At 40.7% G+C, this 17,787-nt stretch overlaps 2 protein-coding genes across 2 annotated transcripts in view; both read right to left on the bottom strand.

Moving 5' to 3' along the window:
* Nucleotides 1-17,787, bottom strand: part of LOC114264097 (protein DETOXIFICATION 33) — a 55,306-nt gene that overhangs the window by 24,946 nt on the left and 12,573 nt on the right. The gene's annotated exons all lie outside the window — the stretch shown is intronic.
* On the bottom strand, nt 14,824-15,568 carry LOC145792654 (uncharacterized). Its single transcript, XM_082873806.1, has 2 exons — nt 15,036-15,568; nt 14,824-14,962 (listed from the first exon to the last, which is right to left on the bottom strand). The coding sequence occupies exons 1-2, from the start codon at nt 15,429-15,431 to the stop codon at nt 14,954-14,956; spliced, it is 405 nt and encodes a 134-aa protein (XP_082729932.1). The 5' UTR covers nt 15,432-15,568; the 3' UTR covers nt 14,824-14,953.

The following is a 17,787-nucleotide window of genomic DNA, read 5'->3' as shown; positions in this document are numbered from 1 at the left end:
GTCTACAAGATATGTTAGGACGTAGACCAGTACACAGAAGACTAGTACTCTATGCAAGGAGGAAAAGAAGGCTAAAAGCTAGACCATTAAAAAGAATGACACATATTACATATATCAAATTGTGTTTAGACTTCTGCTTTGGCGAATATTTCTAGAAATTAAAAATAAGCCCTAGTTCAAGTGGCCAGCCAAAATAAAAGGAGATCCAAAGGTACGAAACCAAAGGGCCAAGTACGTCTACCATAATGATGTAGGGTATAGGACGGAGGACTACTTTTCATTTAAGCAATATCTCGATGAGATGGCAGCTCCTGGGCATCTGAATGAGTTCCTAGTAGAACAGCAACGGAATAGAAAAAACAATCAGCAAAAAGGGAATGATACAACAGTAGAGCACCCAAGTGGGATGGTCCATGTCATCTATGGAGTTGCACACCCAGAAAGAATAGCACAGGCCATGGGAGAGATGCAATAAGTAGCGTTTCTTATGGGGGTTTACAAAGTAGTGTATTCATTGAGAAGCAAAAGGCCAATGATCGAGGTTAGCTCCAAAGGCCCAGTAATTTCCTTTTCTGAAGAAGACATGCAAGGGTTAGTCTGGCCCTACTCGAATGCTTTGATTATTAAATTGGACATGGATGGATTCGGGGTAGAGAGAATACTAGTTGATGAAGGCAGTGCAGCTGAAATTATGTACTATAAACTATACAAGAGCTTGAGCCTCAAGGATTAGGATCTCAAGAAGGTTAACTAGCTACTCTTGGGCTTCAACTCAAACCTGATCTAGCCCGTCGGGGAGGTGACGCTACCAATCAGAGTAGGATCCGTATGCCTTGAAGTATGCTTTCTGTCGTGGATGTGCCCTCACCATACAATGCTATTATGGGCAAACCATGGCTGCACCAGCATAAAGCAGTTCCTTTCACACTTCACCAAGCCCTGAAATTTCCTAATAAAGAGTGAGGCATTAAAACCATTCGAGGGGACCAAGTATCTGCACAACAATGTTTAATGCTAGCGTTGGGGTACAAAGAAGTTAAGCTGGCTCAAAAATGGGTCTGCTCAATCAAAATTCCGAACTTAAAAGTTCTGGGGGATATTGGAAAGGATCTAGAGAAGTGCATGATAGAAGAACTCCATAAAATCCAGATATCTCTCGATGATTCAGAAAGAAAAATTTATGGGCTGTTTGGTCACGAGAAGGGGGATTGAAGCAGATCCTCAGCAAGCGATAGCCATCCTCAACTTGCAGCCACCTCACAAACTCAAAGAATTGCAGAAGTTGATAAGGATGATAACAACACTTAACCGCTTCACAAGCCACTCCTCAGACAAATGCAAACCCTTTTTTCAGTTCCTCAAGAAGAGAGGATGAATGGACTGGAATAAACAGTGCAATCAAGCGCTAGAAGAATTAAAATAGTACATTCTTTCACCTCATTTGCTCTCAACTTCTCAATGAGGTGAAAGGCTGTACATATATTTAGCAGTGTTAGGGCATACAGTGAGACTAGTCTTAGTCAGAAATGTGGAAAACACCTAGCTATTGGTCTACTACATTAGCAAAACTCTAAATAGTGCAGAAACCAGGGATTTGCCCTTGGAAAAATTAGCCCTGGCCTTAATGACTGCAACTAGGAAACTTGTACACTACTTCCAATGTCACCCCATCGCAGTGTTAACCCAGCATCCTTTGCGAAGCCTTTTTCACAAAGCTAATTTTTCTGGGCACATCGCTAAGTGGGTTGTAGAGTTAGGGGAATTTGACATCACTTTTCAGCCCAAAATAGCCATCAAAGCCCAGGTTCTGGCTGACATTGTCGTAGAATTCTCAACCGAACAACCTCAACAGAGTTCTACAGCTTATGTCATTAGCCGCCAAACTAGAGGGCAACAGGGTGCGATCTAGGATATATAGAAGCTGGAATTGGCATTATCACAACAGTCCAATACCACAGAAACTGGGTAACAAGCTCAGTCAGGACAGGGCAATGATACAACATGAAAGCTATATGTCGGCGACATGGACAACTAGAAACTGTTTGTGGATGGTGCATCAAACTTGAAAAGAGCAGTAGCTAGTGTGGCCTTGCTCTCCCCTAAGGGCATTCTCTACGAACAAGCAATCCATCTGGGGTTCAAAGCTTTGAATAATGAAGCAGAATATGAGACCCTGGTCGCATGATTACGGATTGCAAAATTTCTCAACATTCATGACCTCACAATACACTGTGACTCTCAGTTAGTGGTTAACCAACTCACTGGAGAGTATGTCGCCAGGGACAAAATGATGCAAGCCTATTTAAACAAAGTCCAAGACATGGTAAAATCCTAATAAAAACTTAAGATTGTCCAAATAGGCAGGGAACAGAATTCCCACGCAAACACCTTGGCTGCCCTTACTTCAGCAATGGAAAAGATAGACACTAGAACCGTTGCAATTGAGTTCTTGCCTCACTCCAATATCTTGTCAAAAGCAGAGCCAGACATACAGCCAATCTTGTACACTAGTTATGACCTGCACTGGATGGATCCAATCGTTAAGTAAATCTAGAAGGAAGTACTCCCAGAAGATAGGAAAGAAGCCAATAAAGTCAAGAGGAGAGCGCTCAGATTATGGATCTCAGAAAAAGGAATCCTGTAAAGAAATTCCTTCACAGGTCCATATCTATTTTGCATCCATCCAACCCTTGAGGATAACATCCTATATGAGCTGCATGAAATCTATGGAATGCATATTGGGGGCGGCCTTTAGTAGAATATGCAATCACCCAGGGCTATTGATGGCCATTTATACACAAGAATGGCCATGTGTATGTCAAAAAAAGTGACAAGTGCCAGCATTTGTCTCCTTTAATCCACCAGCCAGTAATAGATTTTCACCCACTAACCAAACCTTGCCCCTTTGCCTAGTGGGGCATGGATTTGGTCAGCCCCCTTCCAAAAGGCAGAGGAGGTAAGAAATTTATGTTGGTAGCAACGGACTATTTCACTAAGTAGGTGGAAATTGAGTTGCTAATCACAATCAAAGACAAGGATATTAAGAACTTCGCTTGGTGCAACATCATAACCAGGTTTGGAATCCCACATGCATTTATTTCTGATAATGACACGCAATTAGATTACGCTCTCTTTAAAAATTATTGCTCAAGACTGGGAATACAAAATTTCTTCTCAACTCCCTATTATTCTCAAAGTAATGGTCAGGCAGAAGTCTCCAACAAGACTGTGCTGGATGGAATGGAGAAGCATTTAGAACGGCTGAAAAGAAGGCGGGTTGATGAACTGCCCAACGTTCTCTGGGCTTATCATACAATGCATGGAAAGGCAACGGGTGAAACACCCTACGCCCTGGCCTTTGGAACTGAAGCCGTCATTAGAAGTTAGATTGCCCACTATGTGATCAAAAATTTATGAAGAGATGTAGATTGAATAAGCGTTGGCTCGCAGTCTGGATTTAATCGAAGAAATAACAGCAACAGCTTTGGTCAGGTTGGCGAATTTTCAAAAGCAGCTCTCAAAAAGGTACAACAAGAAAGTTAACCTTAGGGAATTCTAGCCAGGAAATCTGGTCCTGCAAAGAGTTCTGGGTAGTTAGAAGAATCCAACTGATGGAAAGTTAGGTCCTAATTGGAAGGGCCTATATAAGGTCGTTTTAGTAGATGGAAATGGGGCTTATTATTTGGAAGATATGGATGTCAAGGTTGTACCTTATCCTTGGAACACTGCAAACCTTAGGATTTATTTTCATTAAGTATTTGTTTTAGAAATATCTTGTAAATATGTAATTTTTATGAGATTTTTAATTTTGTTTTCAAACGGTTCTTTGCTTAAGTACAATTTATAACAATTGCTTGAGTATAAGAATAGATGGCAATCCAACGCAAGATGCAATCCTGTCCTAGATCGCAACAATGTTCTTGTACGAAAACAAATCATTGAAGAATCTTTCGAATGGTTATTCTCTAAGCAACATGCCTATTCAGGAGTATAGAAAGGATTCTAAGTCAAAAAAGTAGAACAATCCCACTCTGGATTGAGGTCTTTGAGACTAAAAAGAATTTTTAGCCAAGAAAGGTGACTTCCCTGCTCAGGAATGTAACATTGTTTTTGAACCAGAAAAGTAGGCAAATCATGTTCTAGATTGTGATTCCTTGGACTTAAAACGAAATTTTATCAAAAGTTTTCTTATGTCCAAGAAAGCAGACCCTCTTATATATGGGGGTAGTTGAAATTTTTAACTTAGTCAAAGTTGTTTCGAAATTTTCGCTCAAGTCAAAATTTTTCCTCTACTTTTACTTAAGTAAAATTTTTTTTCACAATTTTACTTAGTCAAGTGTTTCCAAAATTTCTATCTCATTACAATTTCTTCCATTTTTGCCTTAGTCTAATTTTTTCAAATTTAGAACTCTACCAATTTTTTGTTGCTTGGTTGTCTTTGTTGTCAAAACCATCCAAGCTAAGGGGGCAAACAGGGTGCCTTATACACCCATTTTAGCCCCCCGCCCCCCCAACCAAAAAAAAAAAAAACATTTAGGAAAGTACTTAACACTTAGATAAAAATCAATCACAAAAGCATTCTATTTGAAAAAATTTGCAATTACATCAAAAGGACTGGACCATACAAGAGTTTCTAGGCCACAGTCAAAAAAAAAAAAAAAAACAAAAAACAAAAGGCAAGTTTCTCTATCCTTTATCATAGCAGGGGTCTAGGTAACACCAACTTCAACAGCTACAGAAGAAATAGTTCCAACATCCGTACCTTTAGTAGGGGTAGGAATTTCTGTGGCAGGAAGAACAAATAGAGCATTAGAAGAAGTTTTTTCTTAAGGCTCAGGGGCAGAAAGTTCAATCTCATCAGTAGGAGTGGCCACATTCTAGGCACTCGCATCCAGAACTGTCTCTACTTCCTTCTCAAGGTCTTCCTTAGAGCCCTTCTCTTCAGCTTCTTCTGTTGGCGATGAATCTTTCTTCCAAGGCAGAATTGGGTCAGAATACTGGGAGGAATCAGGAGTAACCCCATGTAACAACCCTCATACTGTTTACCGATTAATGACTGATTAGTTACCGATAAACGTTGATTACCGTGAAACTGAATTGATCATGACTGATAATTGAACTGATTAAAAGTACTGAACTGACTGACCGAAATTGAAACTGAATGGAATGAATACTTCTGTTTGAATTGCATTTTATCTGTTGACTGTATGATTATCTGTTCATGTTTATATGTTTAAACTGCTAATTGAAGGCCTTATCGGCGGCCGAATTAGAAACCGATTAGTGTTTTATGATCCTCATAATTAATGTGATTTTATGGTGTATTTACCTGAAGACTGATTAGGTATGATTAAATTAGATTAAATTAAGCTAATTAAAGAGTTGGACTTAATTACCATTAGACCACTTAGTGGCCACTACTTCACACATGTTGAGCCTTGTATACACTTCAATCAAAACATTGCTTCAGCTCATTTCTTGTGCTTAACCGACCAAGAGAGGGAGAGGGAGAGAAATTGAGTTCTACCTTGTGAATTGCTTGGAAATTGAAGAATTGTTGAAGGGTAGATTGCATATTTGAGCTCCCTTCTTGAACTACAAGACTAAAGGTAGCTCCATTGTCTTCTTGTTCATGTTTTAAGTTGATTCTTGCATGGTTCATGTCATATTGATGGAGTGTAGAGCCAAAACATGGTTTAGATGTTGAATTGTGGCTTAATTGTTGCATGCATGTACATATATTGAAGTTTTGAGGTTGTAGTCCACGTTTCCTCACATGCATGTCCATCTTTTGGTCATACTCCATGAGTTCATCTTGTTTTTGAAGGTTTGAGCTCTTTTGAAACAGCATTAAAGCTTTGAAAATGATTTAAGATCATGCATGTTTGCATGTTCTCCATGTTCTTGGAAAATGGTTTGAAATTGGATTTGAATTAAACACCCTTGGGCTTTGATTTCTCAAATTGAGCTTTAAACCATGTTATTCTATGTGTTTATAAATGTTTTCTGGAAATTCAGCCCAAGAGGATCGGTTTTGATGCATTTAAACTTGAGTTTGAGCTTGGAGGTGCAATCTGGGTTTTCCAGATTTCGCACTTCCGCTCGAGCGGGGAAGTTCCGCTCGAGCGTGGAATCCGAGCAACCAGCATCTCTCTGCACTGTTTTACAGTCCGCTCGAGCGGAGGATCGGGCGCTCGAGCGGAGTCATGTCTCAAGCTCGAGCGGGCGTCGAGCGGAGATTTCACCCATCCAGTACTTTTACAGTACGCTCGAGCGGGAAAGTTTACGCTCGAGCGTGTACCTTTATTGCATGACCGCTCGAGCGGGGAAACCTGCGCTCGAGCGGGACTTTGTTTTTCTGAAAATGCTTTTAAGTGTGCCTCCTTGCATCCTCATCCCATCCTAGGCATTCTTAGGCCTAGTTTAAGACATCTTATTGAGGATATAGAGGTAGAACACACCGAGGCATTAGGGATTAAGTTGTTATATTTCCCAACTGCGTAGCTTAGTGTGTTCAATCTGTTAACTGTGTAGGGTTGGCGACTGGGGAGACACGCTCTAGCTTACTGTAGCCCGAACTCTGTGAGTAACAATTGTGTAAAGATATGTTCAAATGATTATCTTTTGAATACTGAACTGAACTGTTTACTGAACTGCTATTGTTTACTGAATGAATGTATGTCCTAAATTCTAAACTGTACTGTGGCATCCTTGGCATCTACTGTTACTGTTACTGTTACTGTTACAGAGATCTCTGTCGGTTCCCTCGTGGAACCACTACTGTTTACTGATTGATGGCCATCATTACTGTTCGGTCTTTAAGACCTACTATTTACTGCTATGCTAATGGATGTACCACATATGATTGAATAACTGTTCTGACTGAAATACTGATTTAATGGACTGTTTTCATTACTGTAAGGACATTTCATTCATAACCCCTTTACGCATTATGTTATTCACTGGGCTTTAGCTCACTGTTTATATATATATGTAGGTGCTCAGCCACCAGACCGGAGCTAGGAGCGTGGGTTAGACTCCAGTTTTGTCAAGCCAGCCTATATGCCTCACTGCGAGGTTCCGAGCCTATCGTGTTAAGGCTTAGGGGTGTTTTACAATTCCCCCTTCTGTACCGTCTACTGTTCTGTATAGACTGAATGTTTACTGTACTATTATCAAGGGATTAGGTCCCTGTACTGTGTGACTGTAAATTTTGTATAGACTGTATTGTTTGTATATGTGAATGCATGAAAAATCTTTTTGGCATACAGACTGACACAGCTCAATGGACATTATTCATTTACTGTATTGGCTTCCGCCAGGCCCTGTACTCTGTTTTACTGTACTACTGTTCTGCAGGCCTGTGGTAATCTCGGATTACTGGCCGGTTACGGTGCTAAACCCATAGGGCCGGGTTTGGGTCGTGACAGAGTGGTATCAGAGCGATACTTAACCACGAGTCATACCGCACACACGTGTCCAAATGAGTTATAGGGTGTCCTAGAAAGTAATTAGGGCATCTCATGAACTTGAAAAGTGTGTGGCTATGTTACGACTGAATATATGTTAACGTGTTAAAACTGTTAAACAAATGACTGCTTATGTTTACAACTGTTATAACTGCTTATAGTGAAATGGACAATGCGAATGAACCTGAATCCTCATCTACTGAGGTAAGAATGGAAAGAATGGAAAGAATGATGGAACTGATAACTGCTAGACTTGAACAACAACAGAACCAACAACCCCCACCTCCTCCTCCTCCGGTACAGCCGGAACCTAATGCGAATGTGAATGATGGGGATATTATTGCTCTCACCCATAAATTTAGCAAGATGAAACCGCCATCCTTTCAGGGAGGACTGGAACCGCTAAAGGCTGAAGCTTGGGTGCTTGAAACAGAAAAACTATTTGAAGTATTTCCGTGCTCAGAAGCGAATAAAGTATTGTTAGCTACCTTTACCCTACAAGAAGAAGCTAGAAGGTGGCGGATGTTGATCCGTGATACAAATACTGTTATGACCTGGGCTCAGTTCAAGGAGTCCTTCTTTGAAAAGTACTTCCCACAGTGTGTCAGGGATAGGAAAGTGACTGAATTCGAACAGCTGAAGCAGGGCACAATGTCCGTTGCAGAATATGAGACGAAATTCACCGAGCTTGCTAGATATGCACCGCATATGGTAGATACTGAGTATAAGAAGGCTAGAAAATTTGAAGGTGGCCTTAATGTTGCAATTCTTGACTGGATAAATGTCTTGAAGCTACCGAACTATGTAAATGTTCTTGACCGAGCCTTGATGGCTGAATCAAACATTGAAGCACTGAAAACTGAAACACCAACGTCGGAATGGCGTAGTAAGAGGCAGGGTTTCAAATTCAAGAAAGGCAAGCACAACCCGGCCAACAAGAAACAGAATATGGGGTCGACAACTAGCCCCGGCCAAGGGAGTGGTTTTATACCACCCTGTTCTGAGTGTGGCAAGAAGCACAAAGGGGTCTGCTACAAAATATCTGGAGCCTGCTACAGGTGTGGCAAGGTGGGCCACATGGTTAAAGACTGCCCCTCTGCGCCGCAGGCCAATAGTAAAGCTGCACCAAGCGCAGCAGCATCAACTGTAGCACCAAAGCCGAACCCCAAGGCTACCGGGAAAGAGCCCATGAGGCAGGGCCGAGTGTTCGCCCTAGTACCGGGAGACGTGCAAAATACTGAAACCGTTGTGTCAGGTACCCTCTCTATTTGTACACAAAATGCATATGTATTGATTGATTCGGGGTCTACACATTCTTATGTATCGCATGCTTTTTCACGGAAATTGAATAGACCCTTAGAACCCATGAACTATCTGCTAGCCGTATCATCACCCGTAGGAGGATCCATGACATGTGCTTAGATGTACCCCGCATATGAAATCATTGTTGGGGATATGCATCTGTTTATTGATTTACTGCCATTGAACATTGATCATTTTGATGTAATATTGGGGATGGATTGGTTACAAAAATATCATGCCACTATTGACTGTGTGACCAAGCAAGTTGTTTTCCGTCCACCTGGTTTGCCTGAATTTGTGTTTAATGGGAGTGGAGTAGTACCTCCTCTGTATCTGATTTCATCTGTGAAAGCTGTTAAACTGATTAGAAAGGGATGTAAAGGATATCTGTGTTCTGTATTGACTGTATCTACTGATGATAATGCTAATGTAAACTGTATTCCTATAGTCAGAGAATTCCCAGATGTATTTCCAGATGATCTGCCAGGGGATTTGATTGACAGGGAGATTGAATTTACCGTTGATGTGATTCCGGGTACACAGCCGATATCGAAAGCTCCTTACAGAATGGCCCTAACTGAACTGAAAGAACTGAAAGTGTAACTGCAGGAACTGTTAGACAAAAAGTTCATCAGACCCAGTACCTCACCATGGGGTGCACCGGTTTTGTTTGTAAAGAAGAAAGATGGCTCGCTGAGACTGTGTATAGACTACCGTGAACTGAACAAGGTAACTGTGAAAAATAAATACCCATTACCGCGCATTGATGATTTATTTGACCAGTTACAAGGTGCACAAGTGTTTTCCAAGATTGATCTTAGATCGGGGTATCATCAACTGAAGGTTAAACCGGAAGACATTGATAAAACTGCTTTTAGAACGAGGTATGGCCATTATGAATTTCTAGTTATGCCTTTTGGAGTCACGAACGCACCAGCTGCTTTTATGGACCTCATGAACAGAATTTTTAAACCGTACCTTGATGATTTCATTGTAGTATTTATTGATGACATATTGATTTACTCCAAAAGTATAGAACAGCATGAACATCATCTGAGACTTGCCCTACAAACCTTAAGAGAACAGAAACTGTATGCTAAACTGTCTAAATGTGAATTTTGGCTTGACCATGTTATGTTTTTGGGGCATGTTGTTAGCAAAGATGGGATTTCTATTGATCCGCAGAAAATTGAAGCTGTAGTGAACTGGCCTAGGCCAACAAATGTGACTGAAGTCCGGAGCTTTTTAGGTTTGGCTGGATATTACAGAAGATTTGTCAAAGATTTCTCCAAAATTGCTTTACCGTTGACTCAACTGACACAAAAGGGGACATCATTTGACTGGACTGACCAAAGGGAATCAGCATTCCAAGAGTTGAAAACTCGACTTGTGACTGCACCGGTTCTTACCTTACCTTCAGGTACAGATGGTTATACTGTATTTAGTGATGCTTCTCATAAGGGTTTGGGATGTGTTTTAATGCAGAATGGGAGAGTAATTGCTTATGCTTCCCGACAGTTGAGACCACATGAAAAGAACTACCCGACCCATGATCTGGAACTTGCTGCAGTAGTATTCGCACTGAAAATCTAGCGTCACTACCTGTACGGGGTGACATGTGAAGTATACACCGACCACAAGAGTTTAAAATATTTCTTCACACAGAAAGAACTGAACATGAGACAGCGGAGATGGCTAGAACTGATTAAAGACTATGACCTACAGATTTTGTACCATCCGGGAAAAGCCAATACTGTTGCCGATGCATTGAGCCGAAAGTCAATTGTCAACTTAGCTTGTTTGCTCACCGGACAGAAAGAGTTGCTTAGTGACCTTGAAAAATCTGAAATTGAAATTGTTTTGAGAGACCAAGGTGGAACCTTAGCTGCTATTTCTGCCCAACCAGCACTGATTGAAGAGATTAAAGAGAAACAGCAACTGGATGACTTCTTGAAGAAGATCATCGAAGAAAGAGAATCTAAACCGAGACCGGGATTCAAATTTGAGAACAATGTACTGAAATTTCATGAAAGACTGTGTGTACCGAATGATACTAAACTGAAAAGAAGAGTTCTGCAAGAAGGCCACAATTCGAAATTATCTATCCACCTGGGGAATACGAAAATGTACCAAGATCTGAAACAGAATTTCTGGTGGCCAGGAATGAAGAAAGAGATTGCCGACTTTGTGTCCAAATGTCTTCATTGCCAACAGGTCAAAGTTGAACATCAACGACCTGCCGGATTACTGCAACCCTTACCCATACCGGAATGGAAATGGGAGCATATCACGATGGATTTTATAGTGGGATTGCCTCGCTCCAGAAAAGGTATGGATTCAATTTGGGTTATTGTTGATAGACTAACCAAATCTGCTCACTTCTTACCTGTCAAGACAATCTATAATGCGGACAAATTGGCCGTTATCTATATTGATGAGATTGTAAGACTGCATGGAGTACCTGCATCTATTGTTTCTGACAGGGATTCGAAGTTTACGTCGAGGTTTTGGCAAAGCCTACAGACTGCACTGGGTACTGAACTGAGACTGAGTAGCGCCTATCATCCTTAGACAGATGGCCAGTCAGAAAGGACCATCCAAACTCTGGAGGATTTACTGAGAATGTGCGTCCTTGATTTTCAGGGAGACTGGGAAAGCCATTTACCCTTGGCTGAATTCGCCTACAACAACAGCTACCATTCGAGTATTGGCATGGCGCCCTTCGAGGCATTGTATGGCAGAAAATGTAGATCTCCAATTTGCTGGGCAGAAGTTGGAGATGGGCCTTTGCTTGGGCCCGAGATTGTTTATGAAACAACTGAGAAAGTGAAACTGATACAACAGAGACTGAAAACTGCACAGAGTAGACAGAAGAGTTATGCTGATATCAGAAGACGAGACAGAGAATATGAAGTGGGTGATCACGTATTTGTGAAAGTGACACCAATGAAAGGCCAGACTCGTTTTGGAGTCAAAGGCAAGTTAGCACCAAGATACGTCGGACCGTATGAGATTATTGAGAAAATTAATCCAGTGGCGTATCAAGTTGCGCTCCCTCCTGATATGGAGCATATGCATAACGTCTTCCACATTTCCATGTTGAGAGACTACCTCCGGGATCCCTTCCATGTGATTGAGCCTACTCGGATAGTGTTGAGTGATGACTACACTTACGAGGAACGACCTGTACAGATTGTAAACAGACGGATCAAGAAACTGAGGAACAAAGAGATCCCGCTAGTGAAAGTCGACTGGCAGAACCATGGTGGCATGTATGCCACTTGGGAAAGGGAAGATGACATGGCTAAAAGATATCCCGAACTGTTTCCACTGAACCCTGTTTTCTTCCAGAATGAAGGTAACTCGAGTTTAGAGGACTAAACTCTTTATAAGGAGGGGAGACTGTAACAACCCTCATACTGTTTACCGATTAATGACTGATTAGTTACCGATAAACGCTGATTATCGTGAAACTGAATTGATCATGACTGATAATTGAACTGATTAAAAGTACTGAACTGACTGACCGAAATTGAAACTGAATGGAATGAATACTTCTGTTTGAATTGCATTTTATCTGTTGACTGTATGATTATCTGTTCATGTTTATATGTTTAAACTGCTAATTGAAGGCCTTATCGGCGGCCGAATTAGAAACCGATTAGTGTTTTATGATCCTCATAATTAATGTGATTTTATGGTGTATTTACCTGAAGACTGATTAGGTATGATTAAATTAGATTAAATTAAGCTAATTAAAGAGTTGGACTTAATTACCATTAGACCACTTAGTGGCCACTACTTCACACATGTTGAGCCTTGTATACACTTCAATCAAAACATTGCTTCAGCTCATTTCTTGTGCTTAACCGACCAAGAGAGGGAGATGGAGAGAAATTGAGTTCTACCTTGCGAATTGCTTGGAAATTGAAGAATTGTTGAAGGGTAGATTGCATATTTGAGCTCCCTTCTTGAACTACAAGACTAAAGGTAGCTCCATTGTCTTCTTGTTCATGTTTTAAGTTGATTCTTGCATGGTTCATGTCATATTGATGGAGTGTAGAGCCAAAACATGGTTTAGATGTTGAATTGTGGCTTAATTGTTGCATGCATGCACATATATTGAAGTTTTGAGGTTGTAGTCCACGTTTCCTCACATGCCCATCTTTTGGTCATACTCCATGAGTTCATCTTGTTTTTGAAGGTTTGAGCTCTTTTGAAACAGCATTAAAGCTTTGAAAATGATTTAAGATCATGCATGTTTGCATGTTCTCCATGTTCTTGGAAAATGGTTTGAAATTGGATTTGAATTAAACACCCTTGGGCTTTGATTTCTCAAATTGAGCTTTGAACCATGTTATTCTATGTATTTATAAATGTTTTCTGGAAATTCAGCCCAAGAGGATCGGTTTTGATGCATTTAAACTTGAGTTTGAGCTTGGAGGTGCAATCTGGGTTTTCCAGATTTCGCACTTCCGCTCGAGCGGGGAAGTTCCGCTCGAGCGTGGAATCCGAGCAACCAGCATCTCTCTGCACTGTTTTACAGTCCGCTCGAGCGGAGGATCGGGCGCTCGAGCGGAGTCATGTCTCAAGCTTGAGCGGGCGTCGAGCCGAGATTTCACCCATCCAGTACTTTTACAGTACGCTCGAGCGGGAAAGTTTACGCTCGAGCGTGTACCTTTATTGCATGACCGCTCGAGCGGGGAAACCTACGCTCGAGCGGGACTCTGTTTTTCTGAAAATGCTTTTAAGTGTGCCTCCTTGCATCCTCATCCCATCCTAGGCATTCTTAGGCCTAGTTTAAGACATCTTATTGAGGATATAGAGGTAGAACACACCGAGGCATTAGGGATTAAGTTGTTATATTTCCCAACTGCGTAGCTTAGTGTGTTCAATCTGTTAACTGTGTAGGGTTGGCGACTGGAGAGACACGCTCTAGCTTACTGTAGCCCGAACTCTGTGAGTAACAATTGTGTAAAGATATGTTCAAATGTTTATCTTCTGAATACTGAACTGAACTGTTTACTGAACTGCTATTGTTTACTGAATGAATGTATGTCCTAAATTCTAAACTGTACTGTGGCATCCTTGGCATCTACTGTTACTGTTACTGTTACTGTTACAGAGATCTTTGTCGGTTCCCTCGTGGAACCACTACTATTTACTGACTGATGGCCATCATTACTGTTCGGTCTTTAAGACCTACTGTTTACTGCTATGCTAATGGATGTACCACATATGATTGAATAACTGTTCTGACTGAAATACTGATTTAATGGACTGTTTTCATTACTGTAAGGACATTTCATTCATAACCCCTTTACGCATTATGTTATTCACTGGGCTTTAGCTCACTGTTTATATATATATGTAGGTGCTCAGCCACCAGACCGGAGCTAAGAGCGTGGGTTAGACTCCAGTTTTGTCAAGCCAGCCTATGTGCCTCACTGCGAGGTTCCGAGCCTATCGTGTTAAGGCTTAGGGGTGTTTTACAATTCCCCCTTCTGTACCGTCTACTGTTCTGTATAGACTGAATGTTTACTGTACTGTTATCAAGGGATTAGGTCCCTGTACTGTGTGACTGTAAATTTTGTATAGACTGTACTGTTTGTATATGTGAATGCATGAAAAATCTTTTTGGCATACAGACTGACACAGCTCAATGGACATTATTCATTTACTGTATTGGCTTCCGCCAGGCCCTGTACTCTGTTTTACTGTACTACTGTTCTGCAGGCCTGTGGTAATCTCGGATTACTGGCCGGTTACGGTGCTAAACCCATAGGGCCGGGTTTGGGTCGTGACACCCCAGCCTTAGCCAAGGCAGCCTTCCAGCCATCAATAAATAGATCGTCTTGAAGCTTATAGATTTGTTGCAGATATTTCTCATTAACGTCCTTGCGGTATTTATCCAGTTTCTCATTCTTTTCCTTCTTCAGTATCTCATTTGCAGTAAGAGTAGAGGCCATGCTCTCTTGGGACTCTTCCACTTGGATCTTGGCCAGGTGGGTTGCACTTTCAGCAACTTCTTTTTCAGTTGCAAGCTTCAAATTTTGGTCAGACATCAATTTCAGTCTCTTTTCCATATCAGCGACAACTTTCGAAGCACCAAAGGCCTTGACAGATTAGATGCAAACTTCAGCCTTGTAAGAGTCCATCTTGGTCAAATTTTCATGACAAACCTAGATGGCCTACAGAAGAGAAAAATGATTAAACTCAGTCAAAATACAAGGAATAGAGAAAGCCCAAGTACAAAAAGCTTACCCTCAAAGTACTGACCACACCGGTACAGATCAGAGAAGTATCATCCAAAGGCTGACGGAAAGTTATATTCCTAGGCAGGGTAAACCCCTTGTTGAGTTGAAAGCCCAGTTGAGGAACCTCCATTAGGCTGTCACTCTTGGACACATAACAGCGGTTAGGGAGCAGCATCTGAGGCCTGAACTGATCATTAGGAACCTCGTAGGACATAGTTTTGTTACCCTCTTGTGTCTTAGGACGTTTCACAGCAGGATCATCAGGGTCAGCAACAGTTGCAATAAGAGTAAATCGTTTCGATTTCATAGATTCAGGGGTAATGGACCCACCAGAACCGGAACCAACACCGGCGGTAGTAGCAGCGGCAGTAGAAAGTGCGAATCCTACCTCCTGTTTCATCATTAGGAGTTTGCACCTTTTTGTAATTTCCTCTTCTTCTTGACAGAGGGAGGGGTAGTGATTTTTGTAGTCCTTGAAGAATGTCGCGCGAGGGCAGCAACCAAGTCCTCAAATTCTATGTCCATAGATGGGTCAGTAAGGTCGATGACAGGATCAAAAATTCTTTTGGCAAGACCACTAGTGGAGCTTTCCTGTTGTTCTGAAGAAACTTAGGACGACCGTTTTTCATCTTTTAGATAGGATGCAGATGATTCAAATCCCAGAAGTTTAGGAGCAGACTTCTCCTTTTTAGGAAGGTTCCAAATGTTCTCCAGAACCTCCTAACGAACGACGTATTCACGAAACATAAACGGACAGAATCTCCATCTGACCAAGGTGAGTACCTTGGGCTTGGTTCAACTCAAAAACCCTATTCACAACTCTGTAAATGTTAGTAGAGAGTTGAATGGGGGCAAGGGACCAAGAACACATGCACTCTCTTAAAAGTGGGTTTAAGGGAAACCTTACCCATCTCTTAGTAATGGCGACAAGGGGCATGCAAGTGTAATCTAGGCCACCCTTAAGGTTGTCAGTATCCTTCTGCAAACGAACATGGACATCATTTAGAATGCCAAATCACTCGCAAAAGGCGGCCAATAAGGAAGGAGATTCTAAAAGGATGTGATTCTTTCCCATAAGACCAAAAAATGAACAAAAATCAAGAAATGAGAAAGAACGAGAGGGACTTATAGACAACCAAAGAAAGATCGGAACGGAAAATCATCGGACTAAAAGCGTTATAGTTGAAATCTTCTCTCTTAATTTTTTTCCAGAAGGAACTAGTGAGTATTAAAGAAGGAGGGACTCTGGTGGGAAATTTATAGCACTAGGAATAATTTTGAACGGATGTGCCCGTCGCTTTGTATGATAGACGCATCGGTTTGAGACTTATGGCGTGAGGCCACGTGTCCTGAAGCGGTGCGACAAGCGAAGTGTAGCCCTCCAGAAAATTTCTTTTTTTTCTCATCGCTCGAGCGATGGAATGATCACTCGAGTAGTCTTGCGAAGCTTTCAGTACTTTTGTAGGTCTAAGATTCTAGAAGTTGTTGATGTTCACTCGAGTGCAAGATTGGTTGCTCGAGCGATGTGGTGTCTCTCACGCTCGAGTGCAAAAGAGGTCGCTCGAGCGGTCTGTTCGGATCCAACATCTTTAAAAGACATTTTTGGTCCACTTTTCTTCATTTTCTCAAATTCTTTCTCTCTCATCTCTTTCCTATCAGCCATAGTTTTTAGTTCCAAGCTCATAAAAGCTAGGATTTCATCTCCTTAGAGTAAGATTCTTACCCATGTTCCTTATATAAAAACGAAGAACACGACAAGGGCTTCCTATCAATCTGAGCGAATCTTGTTTTCATCGACTTTAGATTTTTGGGATTTTTCCTCTTCTTGTTTGAGGTAGAGATTTCCTTGTTTCTCTTCAATACTTTCTCATAGATAGATGGGTGGTGTATTTGTATTGCATAAAAACCTCTTGTGGAGGAGATTTTTCTTAAAGGCATGAAAATGAAGTTAGGGTTTTTAAATTGAGGGAGCTAAATGTAATATTGAAGTGGATTAAGGGAGTTTTGAGTAGTTAGAACATGATTTTGTGTTTTATAGTAAAGCCCTAATTTATGTCAAATTCTATTTATAAGGTTTATTTTTGAAATAAGGAATGTTTTCAATTGACCTTAGATTCATGAAATTAAGATTATGATTATTAAGATGAATATAAATGATGATTATTAATTGTAGTGAAAATGCTTATTGCATACGAAGGCTAAGTTGGAGAATTTGATAATGAGTTATGCAAAGCAATGTTTTGAAAACCGAACCGGTGAGCGAACTGGAAAAGGGACCGGGTGGACGGGTCACCGGTTCACCCGTCGGGTCAAAGAGGTCGAACCGTGACATCATAATTCAAAATTATAAATAAATAAAAATATATATAAATACTCAAATAAAAATAAAAATTGTTGTATAGTATTTATTAATAATATTTAATAAGTCATAATTGATAAAAAAAAGTCGCTTGTTTTAAAGAAATTAAAATTTTTAAACATTCCCTCCAAACAAATTGATAGAATGGTAGGTTTAATTTTGGAGAGAAATGAAATTTTCAACTCCCCCTCCAATCAATATGTTTCAAATAATTTAATTGAATCCCACATAGAATTTTGTAGGTTCTCTTTGAAAATTTTTTTCCTATAAATAGGAATAGTCTTTCATAATCTTCTCAAACTTCCAATGAGACTCTTCCTTATGAGAGGAGACTCTTGAAATAAAATTTTTTAGTCAAAATTTTGAAATATATTTATATATATAATATTATATATATATA

The sequence above is a fragment of the Camellia sinensis genome, chromosome 6, assembly GCF_055761805.1.
Source record: "Camellia sinensis isolate YWXY chromosome 6, ASM5576180v1, whole genome shotgun sequence".
NCBI classification, from domain to species: Eukaryota; Viridiplantae; Streptophyta; class Magnoliopsida; order Ericales; family Theaceae; genus Camellia; species Camellia sinensis.
The sequence above is the reverse complement of the archived record's forward strand: the minus strand, read 5'-3'. Positions and strand labels throughout refer to the sequence as shown.

What these genes read in the sequence shown, in the direction of transcription:
- LOC145792654 (XM_082873806.1), bottom strand. Translation starts at nt 15,431, where the DNA reads ATGATGAAACAGGAGGTAGGATTCGCACTTTCTACTGCCGCTGCTACT.